Here is a 15,678-nt window from a genome sequence, read left to right as displayed (position 1 = left end):
GGGGGGGGGGGAGAGGAGGGGGGGGCGGTGGCGCGTGCAGCTGGATATCTCAGTGGATTGAGAGCCAGGCCTAGAGATGGGAGGTCCTAGGTTCAAATCTAGCCTCAAAAACTTCCCAGCTGTGTGACCGTGGGCAAGTCATTTACCCTCATTGCCTCAATCTTGCCACTCTTCTGACTTGGAACAATACATAGTATTGATTCCAAGACGGAAGGTAAAGGTTTAAAAAATAAATAAAATCAATACTGTGTATTGGTTCCAAGGCAGAAAAGTGCTAAAGGATAGACAGTGGAGGTTAATGACTTGCCTGGGGTCACACAACTAGGAAGTATTTGTGGCCAGTACTAATTTTGATTTTTGAGCAAGTTCTCTTCCTTCTATTTCTTATATGTAAAATGGAGTTAGACTAGATGACTTGTAAGGTCACATCCGACTCTAAATCTGTAGTACTATAACTTAAAAATTAACATGTAATCCAACTTCCATTCTTTCTACTCTTCAGACACCAGCTATTCTGCAAACTCACCCTTCGGCATATCAACAGACTTCCAGAGCATGTCCTACGTCATGTCCAGGGCCGGCGCTACCAAAAGGCACTGCACAAATGTAAGTGGCTGGAGTTGGAGCTAGTGAAGGGTGTGATGCTCTACGTTTTGATTTCTGGAGTGACATTTGGCTAACTCATTTCCACAGCTACTTATGTGGGGCTGGGGCCCTTAGTTAGAGGGGCAAGACCTTAAAACATTAACACCTGGAAGAGACTTAGGAGAACATGTCAAATCTCTCATTTCCTCAGAACAGACCCCTACAACCAGATATGCCCAAAGTGATAATGTTAGCGAGTCTAAAAGACAGAAGCATGGTCTCAATTCCATTTCTAAGGCTCATTTTTCTCCTGCTCTGTATTAGTTCCTTCTGATGTGGGCTATTCTGGGCTTTGATGCCTTTCTAATAAGTTATCAAAGTCCAGATGACTTGTGGCTCCTGCTTGTCACTTGTTAGCATTTCTTTATCCTCCCAGGCTTTGATTGGAGACTGCATTGGGCTATCTGGCATCTATCCCCAAAACCCCTGGTTGCTCCCCTGCTGACTTTTTTTCTAGGTTCAAAGTTATCAGGAGCTAACCTACACTGAATCCTAATAGATAGGGTGGGGTACTGTTCTCTTTGTTGAACAGACAGGCCTTCAGTCTTCTTGGCTGACTGTCATTGCATCCAGGAGCCAGTATGATCCCTTCCTCCTTTCCCCCCACACACACACATACTGTGCCATGTGCCATGTAGCTTAGGTTTGAGGTTTACATGTCAATGACTTGTACATAGTAGCCACTTAATATTTGTGGAATAAAATTTAATTTTCCCAGTGCCCTGCATTTTCTCACGTGCTCCTTGGGTACTTGCTTCATCTCCACCTGCAACCTCTACTTGGCCATCACATGTGACCAAACAGCAATAGGTGAGAGGTGAGGATCAAAAGTAACAACAAACTGTCCTCCATAAGAGCTAGATTGAGTTTACTGATCCTATTTCTGGACTCAGTTTTAGTTCAGGGGGGCTAGAAATCTCTTCTTAAGGTAACCTCAGGGCCAGGGCAGCACTCCATGGCTCACTTAGTCTCTAGGGAATGGTAAGTTATAATGTATTCTGGGAGTTCTCTAGCATTCAGCTGGTCTATTTTCCTCAGATGAAGAATGTCAGAAGCAGGGTGTGGAGTATGTTCCAGCCTGCTTACTGCAAAAGAGAAGGAAACGGGAAGACTTGATTGATAATGACCAGCAGCCCCGAAAAAAGGATTTCTGGCAACCTGAATCCAGTGATGAAGAAGACCAGAGTGATGACAGCATGACTGACTTATATCCACGTGAGCAGAACAAAGTCTTCTTTCACTTCTAACATTTAATATGTCTAAAACTAGCCCTGTTATGTCCATTGTTCTGAGGGTTGGCTTTTAGATTTTGATGTTTACCTGGTGAGCCCAACTCTTGGCAACCCCCCAGCCTTCCCATAGTGATAAGTCAGTTTGGAAGTAATTTACTTCACTTTGGTTTTATTTTTATTTTGCCACTGTCAAGGTTTAAAAAAAAATCAATATTCCATCCCTCTATCCCCACAAATCTTTTGTTTGATACTTAGTGTAAACACCAGAGGGTATGGCAGGTACTGTTGACACTTAGGGCTGAAATCCTGCTTGGTAGCCCAGTGGGGAAGCTCTTAACTCCAAGGTTCATATACATTTATCAAAATAGTCTTGACCCAGGATATAATTGGAGTCTTGTTGTTACAGCTGAGCTGTTCTCTGAAAAGAACCCAGGTGAAAATGGAGATGTCGCAGGGAGCTACTTAGACATTGAAGACAACAATACACAGCCTTCCAGAGAGAATGGTATTGTGGGCAGAGGAGAGAAGATGGAGATGGACAGGCCAATATGTAATAAGAGGACAAAGGTGAGAGTGCATCTGTCACAGCAAGTAACTATCAGTACATTAGCAGTTTTGGTCTTAATGGAAGGCAGTGAAGCTTAGTGTATAGAGACCATTGCACCTGAAGTTGAGTAATTAATCAGTGGTTTACCTTTGCCACAAATGAGCTATGTGGTGGTATGTTAATCCCTTAACAGGACCAATCTTCAACTACTAGAGTGGGAAAAAATCTTAGAATCACAGATTTAGAGTAGAAAGGAGATCAGCTGGCCCAATCCCCTTATATTATGGTCATAAAAATTGAAGTCCAGAGTGTTCAGTGACTGTCCAAGGTCACTCAGGCAGCCAATAACTGGCATCAAATCAAAATCCTCTGACTCAAAATCCAGTGCTCTTTCCCCATACTACTACACCATTGCCCCTTTTGTCAGTTAGTGAATATTTATTAAGCGCCTACTATGTGCTAACTGCTAAAGATAGAAAGGCAAAAGATAATTCCTTCTTAAGCTCACAGTCTAATGGAGAAGCTAGCATGCAAGCAAGCTATATAGAGGATAAATAGGAAATAATCCAGTAAGGAAAGGTATTGGAATTAAAGAGAGTTTAGGAGACTTTCTGAAGAAGGTAGAATCTTAACTGAAACTAGAAGGAAGACAGAGGGCAGAGTATTCCATGCCTAGGGAACAAGGCAGTGAAAATGCCCACAGTTGGCAAATGAATGTCTTATTCTAAGAAGAGCAAAGAAGCCAGCATCACTAGATTGCAGAGTATGGGAGGTAAGGGGCAGAGCATCAAAGTACAAGGTGGGGGGGCAGGTGGTATAGTAGTGAGGCCATATAGGATTTCATACTTGATCTGAAGGTGATGAGGAGTTACTGGAATTTATTGAGTATAAGAGGAGTGACATCAGACCTGTGCTTTAGGAAAATCTCTTGGTGGCTAAATGGAGGATGGCCTGGAGGGGAGTGGAGATCGATGAAGCAGGGAAACCAACCAAAGGCTATTGCAGTAGTTAGAGATAAAGGCCTACATTTTGGTAATAGCAGATCATAGTAGAGAAGGAAGTATATTTAAAATTGGCCTGTCTTTGCAGCTGATTAAAGATGCAGGAGGCAAGTATGAGGAATGGAGGATGACACTTAGGTTGAGCCTGAGGGACTTGGAAGAAGTTAGTGATGCTTTCAGAAGTAACAGAAAAAGGGGCAGCTGTATGGCTTAGTTGTTTGAGAGCCAGGCCTAGAGATGGGAGGTCCTGGGTTCAAATCTGGCCTCAGACACTTCCTAGCTGTGTGACCCTGGACAAGCCATTTGACCCCTATTGCCTAGCCCTTACTGCTTTTCTTCCTTGGAACCAATGCACAGCATTGATTCTAAGATGGAAGATAAGGGTTGTTTGTTGTTTTTGTTTTTTCTTTAAGTAACAGAAACCTAGAGACAGGTGGCCTTGGGGTTCAAAGATAATGGGGAAGTTTGGAAGTGAGAAGAGTTTAGTTCAGTTATAAGCATATTGAGTTTAACAGGTCTACAGAATATCTAGTTCGAGATGTCTGTGAAGCATTTAGAAATGTGAGACCTGAAATCAGCAGAGGTTAGAACTAGATAAGATTTGATAATTATGAGTATAAAGATAATTAAATTAATGAGAACTGAGATCAACAAGTGAGAATACAGAGAGAATAGGTCCAGGAAAAAAAAATTTTTTTTTAAACCCTTACCTTCCATCTTAGGATCAAGACTGTGTATTTGTTCTAAGGCAGAAGAGTGGTAAGGGCTAGGCAGTGGGGATCAAGTGACTTGCCCAGGGTCACACAGCTAGGATGTGTCTGAATCAAGATTTGAACCCAGGACCTCCCATCTCTGGGCCTGGCTCTCAATCCACTGTGCCGCCCAGGACAAAATTTTTGACACCCATGGCAATTAGCAGACATAACCTGCCTGAAGACAAAGGAGACTGCGAAGAAACCTTCACATAATTGGAAGGACAGTTAGGACAATAGTATCAGGAAACTTAAAGAGCAAAGAAGTATTAAGAAGGTAATAGAGACTGCAGAAAAGTCAAGAAGGATGAGGATTGAGAAAAGGGTGTTAGATTTGTCAATTCTAAGAAATCCTTGGTAACTTTTGGAGAAAGCAGTTTTAGTGGGATGATGAGGTCAAGAATCCAGACTTGAGAGGAGAGGAAGTAAAGGGGTTTAGCTTTGAAAGGGAGGAAAGATACAAGTTTGGGGCTTTTGAGATGGGGGAGAGATGGGCATGTTAATAGGCAGTGGGAATGCATCCAGTAGATAGGATGAAGAGAAAGAGAAAGAGTCAAGACAATAGAGGAGACAGTCTACTTGAAGAAGTTGGGATAGAATGGGATTGCTTTAGCAAAAGCTTTTTGTAAATAAAATGTTGCCATTTTAGAATGTTACAAGGGCTCAAGTCTAAGCCAGCAGCTGGAAAGGAGTCATGGATAGGCATTGTAACTAGCAGATTTGGAGTGAGAATGTGATTTTAGCTCTGCTCTTTTATCAATTTGTAGCTCATGGAGCAACACCAGTGTTATATGCCTACATTGTTAGGCTTAACTAGGGCAGCTAGGTGGTGCAGGACAGAGCCGGGAAAATCAGAGTTCAAATCTGGGCTTAGAAACTTCTTAAGTTATGTGACCCCGGGTGAGTCATGTCACTTCTCTTTTGCCTTAGTTCCTCATCTGTAAGATGGGTATGTGCTAGAGAAGGAAATGGCAAAGTATTCCAGTATCTTTACCAAGAAAATTGACTAAATCAACTAAATGTAAGGTAACATTGGGGGTGAGACACAATTATCAAGAAGTCAAGGAAGGCCATAGGTGGGGGTGGAGGTAGCATTAAATTATGGGCCTTCCTAAGTTTTCTCATCTGTAGAAAAGAGAGGGAGTTAAAAAGAAGATGACTTCTAAATTTAGTATCCTATGACTCCATTACCTTAAGGGGAAATGAAGGACAAAGCTCAGTTTGGCCCCTGGATCCAATTACCTTCCTTTTGTCTTATGAATAGAAAATTCAGTCAATTTCAAAGTTGGCATTGATTTTTGATTATTTGTGTTTCTATCACAGCAGTCTGCTTCAGTGAAGTTCAAGAATCATCACCGAAAACCCAAACGCTTCAAAAGAGGATCAGAAACAAAATAACTTTTGTACAGTTGAAATAATAAAGTTGATGAACTAAGTAGTACCATCTTGAAGGCCAATGGAAAAAGGGAGGGGAGCTTTTGATCCATGCCCTCTTTCTGCCCATTTCCAGCTACTTGTAGAGTGGTGGTTATGTTAGTGTTCTCACATGGTTACTGGTCTCATTACACCTCTACACCTCAATCTCCAAGTAAGTGATAATTCCCAGGGGCCTTGTAACTAAGGCTGAGATACAGATGAATGGATCCACATGAAAATTAACTACAATGTGCCATTGTCTTCAAGCAGCCCATGTGGTAATCATCACAGCTGTTGTCTCTTTGGCCTCACATTTATTTCCTCATCTTAGTTTGGACATTCCATTGACTATGTGGTCACACTAGATACAACAAATGCCATTATTTTATTTTGATATTTGTTTCCAAAAATCAAAACATTTTCAAATACAACTAAGATATAAAATACAGCATAAAATGAGATTTATACCTATTCTTTCCCACATGAAGCAAAAAAAAAAATATATTTAAACACTTTTGCCAAAGCCAATTGTTGGTAAATACAAGTTTCTGTCCCTGCCCCAGGCACTGGACCACTAAAATCACAGGGTGGAAAAGAGAAGCAGCAAAGCCAAAGGGGACACTTCAATCATGGAAAAGATCACTGATGTCAGCACTGTTTCAGGTGCTCAAGTTACTCCCACTTCTCAAACAGTAAAAGAAAAGCCAGCCTGCAGAAGAGCAGGGCTGAGAACAGGTTGCCTTGGCAAAGATGTTGCCTACAAAGAAAAATGTTAACTTGTAAGTAGCAGTTGATGGGTTTGCTATATGGCATTAGTAAGGGGGGGAATGAATGGGACCTGCAACCAAAAAATAGCCTTTTTTTGGCTAAAACACTTTTACAAACCACCCTTTCTTTAATATGAGTATCTCAATAATTAATCAAGAGAATATTGAACTTATTTAGTTTAATCTTACAAATACTTGAGGAAATAGGAGGTCAATAGTTTGCTAATTGGCCTAGTAGGGGCAAAGTCCTCCCAGGTCTACTGTGGGCCTGGTGTGCAATGAGAGGCTAAACAGGAGAGTTCTGTGTCAGGATAGGCAAACCTCAGTGAGCTTGGTATAATACTAAGAGAAATGATAGCAAGCAGAAATTCCACCCCTTCCCTTTAGGTACAGGTAATCAGAAAAAGATTCCATTCTTCATCCTTTGCAATTTTCAAGTCTCAGACAGTCTTATTAATAAGCAGAAGGGAAGGGCATTAACAACAAAGTAGGCCCAGGACTCCTTGCCCAAAGATGGTTATGTTGATAGTCCTGCCTTACACATCTGTATCACAGGGAAGGGCTTGCCGAAGGAAAGGAACTACTATTGGAAAAAAGTTCCAGATGTGATCCTGGAAAATGCCAAGTAAGAACTAAATTTCCAGTATTAACTATCTCCCCCCCCCCCCCAATCAAAAAGGAGCCACTTAGCTCACTGCCACCACCAGAGTAACACAGATTTGGCTGCACAGGAAGGCTCTAAGGAGTAGGGAGGCACTGCAGGAGAGGTTTTAACTATCACTCTGTAGCTTTACATTACAATATAAAACACAGGGACGCTTAAATATAGGATTGCAACAACCAATACATCCCACCCCACCCCCAAAGAAACATAGCATAAGGCAATGTTAGAACTTTAAATACAGGATGAAGATCAAATCAGTAAGGCATCACACTTTTTAAAAAAAATTCAATTTGGCTGTGTACAGTGTAGCAAAAAAAAAAAATCAAAAATCGAAGCAACAGCCTCCTTCTGAAATGGTAGACCCTGGGATAAAACCCAGTTCCTGGCCATAGCCTGGGGACAATCCCTTACCAAAAGGAAAAGTGATGATGAGTGTTGCAATAACCCATTCAGAACCCTAAATAGGGTTTCACAGTAAGCTAGGGTCTTGCTCTGTGAGAAAAGAATGGGAGGCACTGGTTTGAAAGCCTAACTTTTCCCCCACCCCCAAATAGTGCGAAGATGAAGCCTTTAGAAGAAGCCATTCTCATCCTACCTGGGATGCCATGCTTCAACAGCAACCATAGCCTACTGTGTTAAATGTCTGAACAAGGCTTAAGTCACTATCTGAACCCATGGGGATAACTACCCTGCTCTTACACTCAAAAAGGCCACGATGCCTTATTGCAGTCAGTACCTAAAACAAAGTCTTCAGCAGGCTTTCCTTCCCTATCTTAAACCATTAAAGCTAAGTCAGTGCAACTTTAAGTGATGTGGGGGAAACACTGCCTGTATGAAACTTATACCAGTCCCAAGTGCTGATGTGTCTTCTTGCTATTCTTTATATGACTACTTAATGGGCCCCACTGTGAGAGTTCTAGTAGAGTGTTAATACTGTATTTCTTTGGGTTTGGTTTTTTCCTTTAAACTTACTTTAAATCATTTTTCCTACAAAAATGTGAAGAACGACATTAGAGGAAGTTTTAAGATAATGTAATGTTTGGGCCAGGGCATCTCAAATCATTTAGTACTTCTAGCTAAAAATGTAAACAAAACAAAACAAAAAAAAACAGAGACCACCACATTGAATGATACAGTTGTGTATCTGCTCACAGTACAACTTGAAGGTTCATTTTGCCTCCCCCCTACAAAAAAAAACAACAAAAAACAAAGGCCAAGTTCAGCCAAGCTGCCCATGCAGATGAATTTTAAGAGCCCTTGGCTAAAGAGTGATATGTTAACCGTTCAGGATGGCCAGCCTTCAAAAAAAAAAAAAAACACACCAAAAAACTAAAATTTGGGACTGAGCATGCCTCCAAAGCAGATTTAACCATCTATTTCAGACTGTGTCACTGTAAATAAAGTTCTCAAAACATCTGTGCCTTTACCAGGGGAAGGGAGTCAGGTATGCAAATGCTGGCAGTTTTGTTGAATCCACTGTCCTTGATAGCCACTGATCTTCACTGGGCAGGGACATGGGGAGGGGGCTGTTACCACTCCTTTTTCTTTTCATCCATGGAGACACCACCAGGACCCAAGGCAACCACGAGAAGCAAGCCTCCAATCACTGACATGGTCTGGAAGAAGTCATACTTGAGGAAGTCATGCATTGGCTTATAGACTGGGACGGTCCAGAAAGCGTTGAAATACACATTGATACCAAACAACCAAATGACCAGAGTCAAGGCAGCTAGCTTGGTTTTGAAACCAATGGCCACTAAAATGATCAAAGCTGTGCCCACGATGTTCTGAAGAATCTGTTTTGGTTCAAAAGGAAGAAAATTCAAGATGAATACAAAAAAAATGGAATCTCATGCTATCTCTGTTCCAGCTCATACCTGAAAAAGAACCTCCTCTATGATATACTTAGTTGGTCACCTAGCTTTTGCTTGATGGTTTGTAATGTTAGGTTTAAAGTTGGTTTAAATACCCTGTCAAGATGGAAGAATCACCTGCTGAAATAATCAGACATAATCTGGTTAATGCTATCTAGCAAGAGGTTTCTACTAAATATAACACATTATGAAAACTTTCAAGATTAAAGAATAAATGAACTAGAGAAAACAAAAGCAGGACCCAAACACTTCTGTGAGTCAAGAGGGGAAGAACTCCTAGAGGCATCAGGAGATTTCATGAAGGCTACTTCTACTACCTGCCCCCTTAATCCCATTCTTTTTTGCCCTCTCCAAGAATTTTGTTGCATGCTCCTATTTCTTGGTCTCTGATTCATGGGGCTTTTCCCCATCTACCTACAAACATGCTCAGGTCTCACTAATCTAAAAGCCTGTTTAACCATTCCAAAAGTCCACCCAGCTACTCTTTTTTTTCCACATCTCTCTCCACTTCCCAACTAAACTATATGAATATTTATTTCATCCTTGCTACTACCCACTGGCACCTCTATCCATTACAATCTGGCCTTCATTTCCACTACTCCACCAAGATTGTTTTTTTCACGAAAGGAATGGTCTACTTATCACCAAGTCTAGTAATCAATGCTATTTTTGACCCAGCTGACTATACCTACTAGGTATTTTATCCTTTCTTGGATTCACTGCACTACCTTAGTTCTCCTATTATCTCTCCAATTACTTTTTTATTTCTTTCAATGGCTCCTCCTGACCTTTCCACTTGGCTATAATCAGAAATCCACTGACACTCTATTCTTTCACCTGTGGCAATCTTAATCACCTGCATTCAATGACTCCTATATCTTTCTCTAGCCCTAACATCCCTGAACCTCACACCTGCTCCTCCTGCTATCTTGTGCCTACAAAATCTCACTGATTTAACATGTTTGAAACCAATTGTCATTTTTCTTCTCTTCTAATGTCTCCCAAGCTTACACCTTCAGGTTGATCTTTGACTTCTCTCTGACTTCCCTGTCTATTTAACTATCAAGTCCTACAAATTCTACTTTTCTGCAATATTGCACCCTTCACCTGCCAGTGGCTTCCTATTCTCACTGTTAACATTTTAGCTCAAGCCTTTGTTTCCAAGAACAACAGCCTACCACATCTTCCTGCTGCAACACTTTCCTTAGGCCAGTCTGTCCTTCAGAATAATCTTTCTAACACAGACTTATTCTTGTCACTCCTCTGCTCAAACTTTGAATCCTCACTGCCTGCCTCCCAAGTAAAATCCAAAGTCCTTAATATTCAAGACCCATCACAATGATGCAACTTTACTCTTCCAGTCTTATCCCATCAATCTTATCCCATATTATTCTAGCCAAATTGATCTACTCTGTTCCCTAAAATGTGCCCTATACCTCCAATGTCCTTGCTCATGATTCCCACAAATAGAATGCATGATCTTCCCTAGTTTTGTTTTTTTTGTTGTTTTTTTGTTTTTTTACCGGTCCTTTACCAATTACATGTAACAACAAATTTCCACTTAAAGTTTTCCGAAGTTATGTGATCCAAATTGTCTCCCTCCCTTCCCCCTCCTAAGGCTGGCAAGCAATTTGTTTCTGGGTTATATATGTATATCAAGCAAAACATATTTCCATATTCACTTCTGTAATTGAATAATCATATCAAACCAAAACTCCAAATAAACTAAAGTGAAAAATCACGTGCTTTGATCTGCATTCTGACTTCAACAATTCTTTTTCTGGAGGTGGAAAGCATTCTTTGTCATAAGTCCCTCAGAATTGTACTGTTACCCATCCTTTCATTTTACAAGAATATTCGCTTACAAAAATGAAATAATATGGAAATATGTTTTACATGATAATATATGCATAATCCAGATGGAATTGCTTGTCAGCTGCAGGAATGGAGAAGGAAGAAGGGAGAGAGACAGTATGGATCATATAACTTCAGAAAACTTATGTGGAAATTTATTAAAATTTTAAAAAAGGCAAATTCAAAATACCACTTCTGTGAAACCTCCCTGAATTGCCCTGAGCAGCAAGAAGTCAGATATCACTCAACACTTTATATATCTCTCTAATACACATTACTTTTGTTTGTGCTATAATTCACTTGTTTGTAAGCTCAGTATCTGATATAAACCCTATATTTGTTCAATTATTAGCACAGTCTCGTAATAGACAAACTGGTTATTATTACAACTTGCCTCCACTTACATAACAAAAAAGTTTACTTGAATGTCTATCAAGAATATGGTGAAACTCCCCTCTTTCTAGTGGGAGACTTCTCTAACCCTATCCAACTTCCCTCATTATTTACAGTCTTCATATAAATGAAAAGTAGATATAACCTCCTCACAAAAAAATTAGGGGTATACTGATATTTGCCTAATTTATGTGGATTCCTCCCTGCCTCCTCATTTAAAAAATATACGAATCCCTAGAAGAATTAATTCTAAAGACAAGGCAAATGCTTCACGTTGCTTCTCCTGGAAAGGCAGTCCACTAGCAGCACAAAGTGCTCAAATCTAAGTGTAGGTATAAGTTCTTTATGGGCTTAGAAACTGTAACATCTGTTTTATTAACTCATCCATAGTTGAGAAAGACAATGTACCCAAGGTAAACCCCATCTAACACTTTGTACCCCAGAAAGTAAATCAGGATCAAAATATTAAGATGCTACCAAGAAACTGATGATAATCTATTGGAAGAATATAAGCAGATTGTTTTTGAGATTAAAAACTTACAGAAAAGAAGCTGGCATCAAAGTGAAGAAGGGTCATGAACATCAGGACCAGCAGTACCCTCCCACCAAGCTGCATGTACTGTTTGGGTGAGCTTTCTCGCATGGTTGGGACTCCTGCAAACATGCTCTTCCCTTCAGAACGGGACTCAGCCAAGAGTAGCAGCAATCCTCCTCCTAGGGCCAGATTCCTGGAGAGCAAAGGAGTGGAAACAAAAATATAAAAAACTATTTGCCAAAAATCAAAACTCAATGCACCTTGAAAAAAAGTAAACTAACACTAAGTTAAAAGGGAAATCTCTTAAAATCAATTATGGGACTGTACCTCTTTTTCTTTTCTTTGCCTCTCTTAGTAGGTAGCAAAAAACACTGGATCTGCTGTCAGAAAGACCTGAGTTCATATCTGGCCTCAGACACTTACAAGTCATGTGACCTGAGCAAGCCACTTAACCTGTGTTCCAATTTTCTCAACGATCAATGGGGATAATGATTCTGCCTCAAAAGAGTTGTTATGAGCATCAAATAAGACTATATTGTTATTTAATAAATTCTTCATTCTTCCCTATGTGCTTGCAGACAAACAAAACATCAAAGCTAAAGTATAACCAATAGTCCCTACAAGCTACCCCATCCTAGGCATAACACTGCCCTCTTTGGCAAACAATGGCATTCGACTGATAGGTCTGCAAAGGACAGAAAGAGCACAGAAATAAAGCACCTGGGATCTACTCTGAATTTTGCTATGAATTCCCTGAGGGATCCAGAAGGACACATTTCTTTGAAACCTTAGCTTCCACTTACAAAGCTAGAGGAACTAAAGTAAGTGATGCTTTAAGTCCTGTCTAGCTCTAACATTCTGGCATCGACATGGTTTTGCCTGGGTCTCTTTAGAAGCCTTGTCTAAGTCACACTGATGAGATTAAGTCAAACATTTATGAACCTGTCTGTCTTACGAAAGGGAGTTTGCTCTTACCATTTCACTCTAAGCTCCTATGTGCCTGACCCTAGGGACACCAAAAAAGCAACCAACTCTTGCTTAACAATCACAATGAACATACCTCATCAAAAATTTGAGATCCCATAAAATGCTGTATGCGATCGTCTGTTGAGGAAAAACAAAGTATTAGTGTCAGAATTCTCAAACTCTTGTCTATCACCCCAGAAGAAATAATTTTTCAAATTACTTTTCAAGATACTAGAAGTTGCTTAACAGAATACAGAGGATGCCTAAAATTGCCATGCTTTGACTTAAAGATATAATTGCACATCAGCTCTGGTGATATATAGTGTCACTACATGTTGAACAAGTATTCTCTATGCAGTTAAAGATCAAGAAAATTTCTCCTATAAATTCACCTCAAATATTATCTATGAGATTGCTGAAATTAAGCAAAATGAATAAAGAAAAAATTGTCTGATATAATACTGGGTACCCAGAAATTTGATAATATATATTTAACTCTTACCTTCTGTCTTAGAATCAAAACTAACTATTGGTTCCAAGGCAGACGAGTGTTAAAGGTAGGCAACTGGAGTTAAACAATTTGCTCAGGGCTGACATAACTAGGAAATGTGTGAGGCCAGATTTAAACTTGGGTCCTTCCAACTCTCTGTTCACTAAGCCACCTAGCTGTCCCTTAAGAAATATTTTAAAAGAAAGAATTCAAGATAGCTAACTGGGTTCTTTTAATGTTGTTTCTAGAAAAATCTTAAACATCTTCAGAGAGTAAGGTTAAGTGGGTAAGTGATATCCAGACACCAAAAATAGCTTTTCAAAAAGCCCTACTGACCATAGAAAGAAGAAGGTAAAGATTCCAACTTACCTGTAATGCTATAATTCCAAAGAGTCCAAAGCAGGCATACTGTACAAAGTTTCTGCTCAATACCAAGATACAGCCAGCTAAGAAGTAGGATGGGAGGTAAGAATTAATGACTAATAGGAGAATAAGTAACCAATGTTTTCAAGAGCTACTGTAATTTCTACTTATTAATAATTATAGCATAAAGATACTTCCCAAGTAAAAAACTGCTCAGAACTTTTAGAACTGTAAAAATAAAATAGTACCAAGGACAAGTTTGTAGGATCTTAGTTATTGAGTATGCTGGTCCAAGTGGGAAACACATGTAGGCTTACAATAAATCATTTTAAAAAATCAATTCTCTAGTAATACATACAACCAACTAATTCCCTATAAAGAACTTTACCTTCCTCCATAATAAATTTCTTTACTTCTTTACCCAAACGCATCCAATAGTTAAACCCCTATAATATAATGTACTTCTTATTTTTTTAAAATTAATTACATACTATCTTAAATGGCTAGCATCTGGTCTATGCAACAAGGCTAAGTTCCACCTAGAGCTGGGCCTTGGCCTAAGTTTTCTTTTGTATTTTCTACAGTTTCAACACAGGCATTTAGATGTTTGCTAATAATGAAGGAATTTTATAGAGAAAAAGTCTCTAATAAAATCTCAGGAACTTAGTGTGATCTCTGCCTCCCAACCACTTTGAAGTTCTAGTATAAATGAGAGAACAGCAACACCTTCTTTCCCCCACTAACCTCATTAGCTAGACAACCAAGTATAAAACCTGAGATCTTTCTACAGTCACTTACTCAATTGCCCAAGCAAGTTTAAGAACACAAAGATGGAGGCAAGGATGTAGCCACAGTTCCAGGTAGCATCAATATAGTCTCTCTGTTCACTCCACTGGAACCACATACGGATGCCATCTTCCAGGAAGGTGCTAATAAGACACAGTCTTGCCACATGAGGGAGGTACTGCTTCGTGACTCGGAGAAACTATTGAGACAATAAAAATCAGGACAATAAAAGACTAGTAACAGAGAAACTAGGAACCCCAAACTGTCAGTCAAAGTCATGCAACTCCTGGATGAGCTTTCATCTGCTGCTTTCCTTGTTAGTTTCTTCATAGCTGTCATTTTCAAAGCATTCCAACAGTTAGTTATTATTTTAGTGAGCCTTTCTGTAAAAGTCTAACTATCTATATATCAATGGAAATAAATGACTGTACAATAAATACAGAGCTGAAGCAAGACCTCCAAGATCCATGTGATGAAAGACTTTCCCATGTCTTTTTTTTTTTTTAACTCTTACCTTCTGTTTTAGAATTGATTATTGTGTATTGGTTCCAAGGCAGAAGATCAGTAAGGGCAAGGCAATTGGTATTAAGTGTCTTGCCCAAGGTCACATAGCTAGGAAGTATTTTAAAGCCAGGGCCTCCCATCTCAAGTCGTGGTGGTGCTGAAAAAACTACAACTGTATGTCTATAACACAAGAAGAGGCACAGCTTCACTTGTACAAAGAAATGCATCCAATGTCACTGTTATTATTCTGCCCTCTGCACAATATAGTTTCTTACTCTCAAGAAGCTGAATGGGGATGAACTGAGGCCATAGCCAGGATCACTGGTTGAGTCTACCAGAAATTCTGATAGAATAATTTGCTCGCTTCCAAATCTCAAGTGCAACAATGACAAAAACCAGGCATCAAAAATCATCAGACTGTGATCTGTTAATCAGGATAGATATTTCTAAAAGATCTGAAGCTAAAAGGAACTGTGTAGGTAATTTTGGGTCATCTACCTGAAACTTTGGAGAGGGCTCCATACATGATGTTTAATAACTAGGAATGTTATAATAAAACAAAGTCACCTATATAATACCCTGCTCTGACTATATCATACATCAGAGAAAGCTTTTTTTTTTTTTAAATCAAATAGGATAGGAGGATGCTAACAGCAAGAACAAAATGCAAAATTAGTGAAATAAATTGCAGGTGCCAAATACGGTTATAACTGCTTTTGGTTCCATGCTTACATGAGCATTTGGGATGAGGCACATACACACTATAAAATGTCATGCAAAGCTATCATTATGTACAACAAACACACTTCTCTTACTAGTCATGTTCAAGGTCCAAATCAAAGAGAGGATGGGGGTATAGAGGGAAACATCTAACACAAGAAACATTCAG

The 15,678-nt window shown here is 39.6% G+C and overlaps 2 protein-coding genes across 4 annotated transcripts in view; one reads left to right on the top strand and one right to left on the bottom strand.

The window, feature by feature from the left end:
- Window positions 1-5,612, top strand: part of SURF2 (surfeit 2) — an 8,356-nt gene extending 2,744 nt beyond the window's left edge. The window contains exons 3-6 of one of the 3 annotated variants that reach the window (XM_044663954.1): window positions 503-606; window positions 1,684-1,860; window positions 2,284-2,444; window positions 5,504-5,612. In XM_044663954.1, the coding sequence (XP_044519889.1) occupies window positions 503-606; window positions 1,684-1,860; window positions 2,284-2,444; window positions 5,504-5,575 (514 nt within the window). In that variant the 3' untranslated portion in view covers window positions 5,576-5,612. Of the gene's footprint in view, window positions 1-502; window positions 607-1,683; window positions 1,861-2,283; window positions 2,925-5,500 lie in introns of those variants that run through there. The other 2 variants (XM_044663953.1, XM_044663952.1) reach the window with 2 other exon arrangements.
- A 278-nt stretch (window positions 5,613-5,890) lies between these two features.
- SURF4 (surfeit 4) lies at window positions 5,891-14,812 on the bottom strand. Its single transcript, XM_044663955.1, has 5 exons — window positions 14,298-14,812; window positions 13,506-13,582; window positions 12,741-12,784; window positions 11,687-11,873; window positions 5,891-8,820 (listed from the first exon to the last, which is right to left on the bottom strand). The coding sequence occupies exons 1-5, from the start codon at window positions 14,401-14,403 to the stop codon at window positions 8,554-8,556; spliced, it is 681 nt and encodes a 226-aa protein (XP_044519890.1). The 5' UTR covers window positions 14,404-14,812; the 3' UTR covers window positions 5,891-8,553.
- Window positions 14,813-15,678: the final 866 nt, after the last annotated feature.

The sequence above is a fragment of the Gracilinanus agilis genome, chromosome 2 (assembly GCF_016433145.1).
Source record: "Gracilinanus agilis isolate LMUSP501 chromosome 2, AgileGrace, whole genome shotgun sequence".
NCBI lineage: Eukaryota > Metazoa > Chordata > Mammalia > Didelphimorphia > Didelphidae > Gracilinanus > Gracilinanus agilis.
The sequence above is the reverse complement of the archived record's forward strand: the minus strand, read 5'-3'. Positions and strand labels throughout refer to the sequence as shown.

Excerpts from the sequence above, each read along its gene's own strand:
- SURF4 (XM_044663955.1), bottom strand. The coding sequence starts at position 14,403 with ATGTGGTTCCAGTGGAGTGAACAGAGAGACTATATTGATGCTACCTGG. Across the intron at positions 11,874-12,740 it reads GATCTCAAATTTTTGATGAG|GAATCTGGCCCTAGGAGGAG; the intron begins GTATGTTCATTG and ends TTTGCTCTCCAG. Across the intron at positions 8,821-11,686 it reads TTGATGCCAGCTTCTTTTCT|ATTCTTCAGAACATCGTGGG; the intron begins GTAAGTTTTTAA and ends GAACCAAAACAG.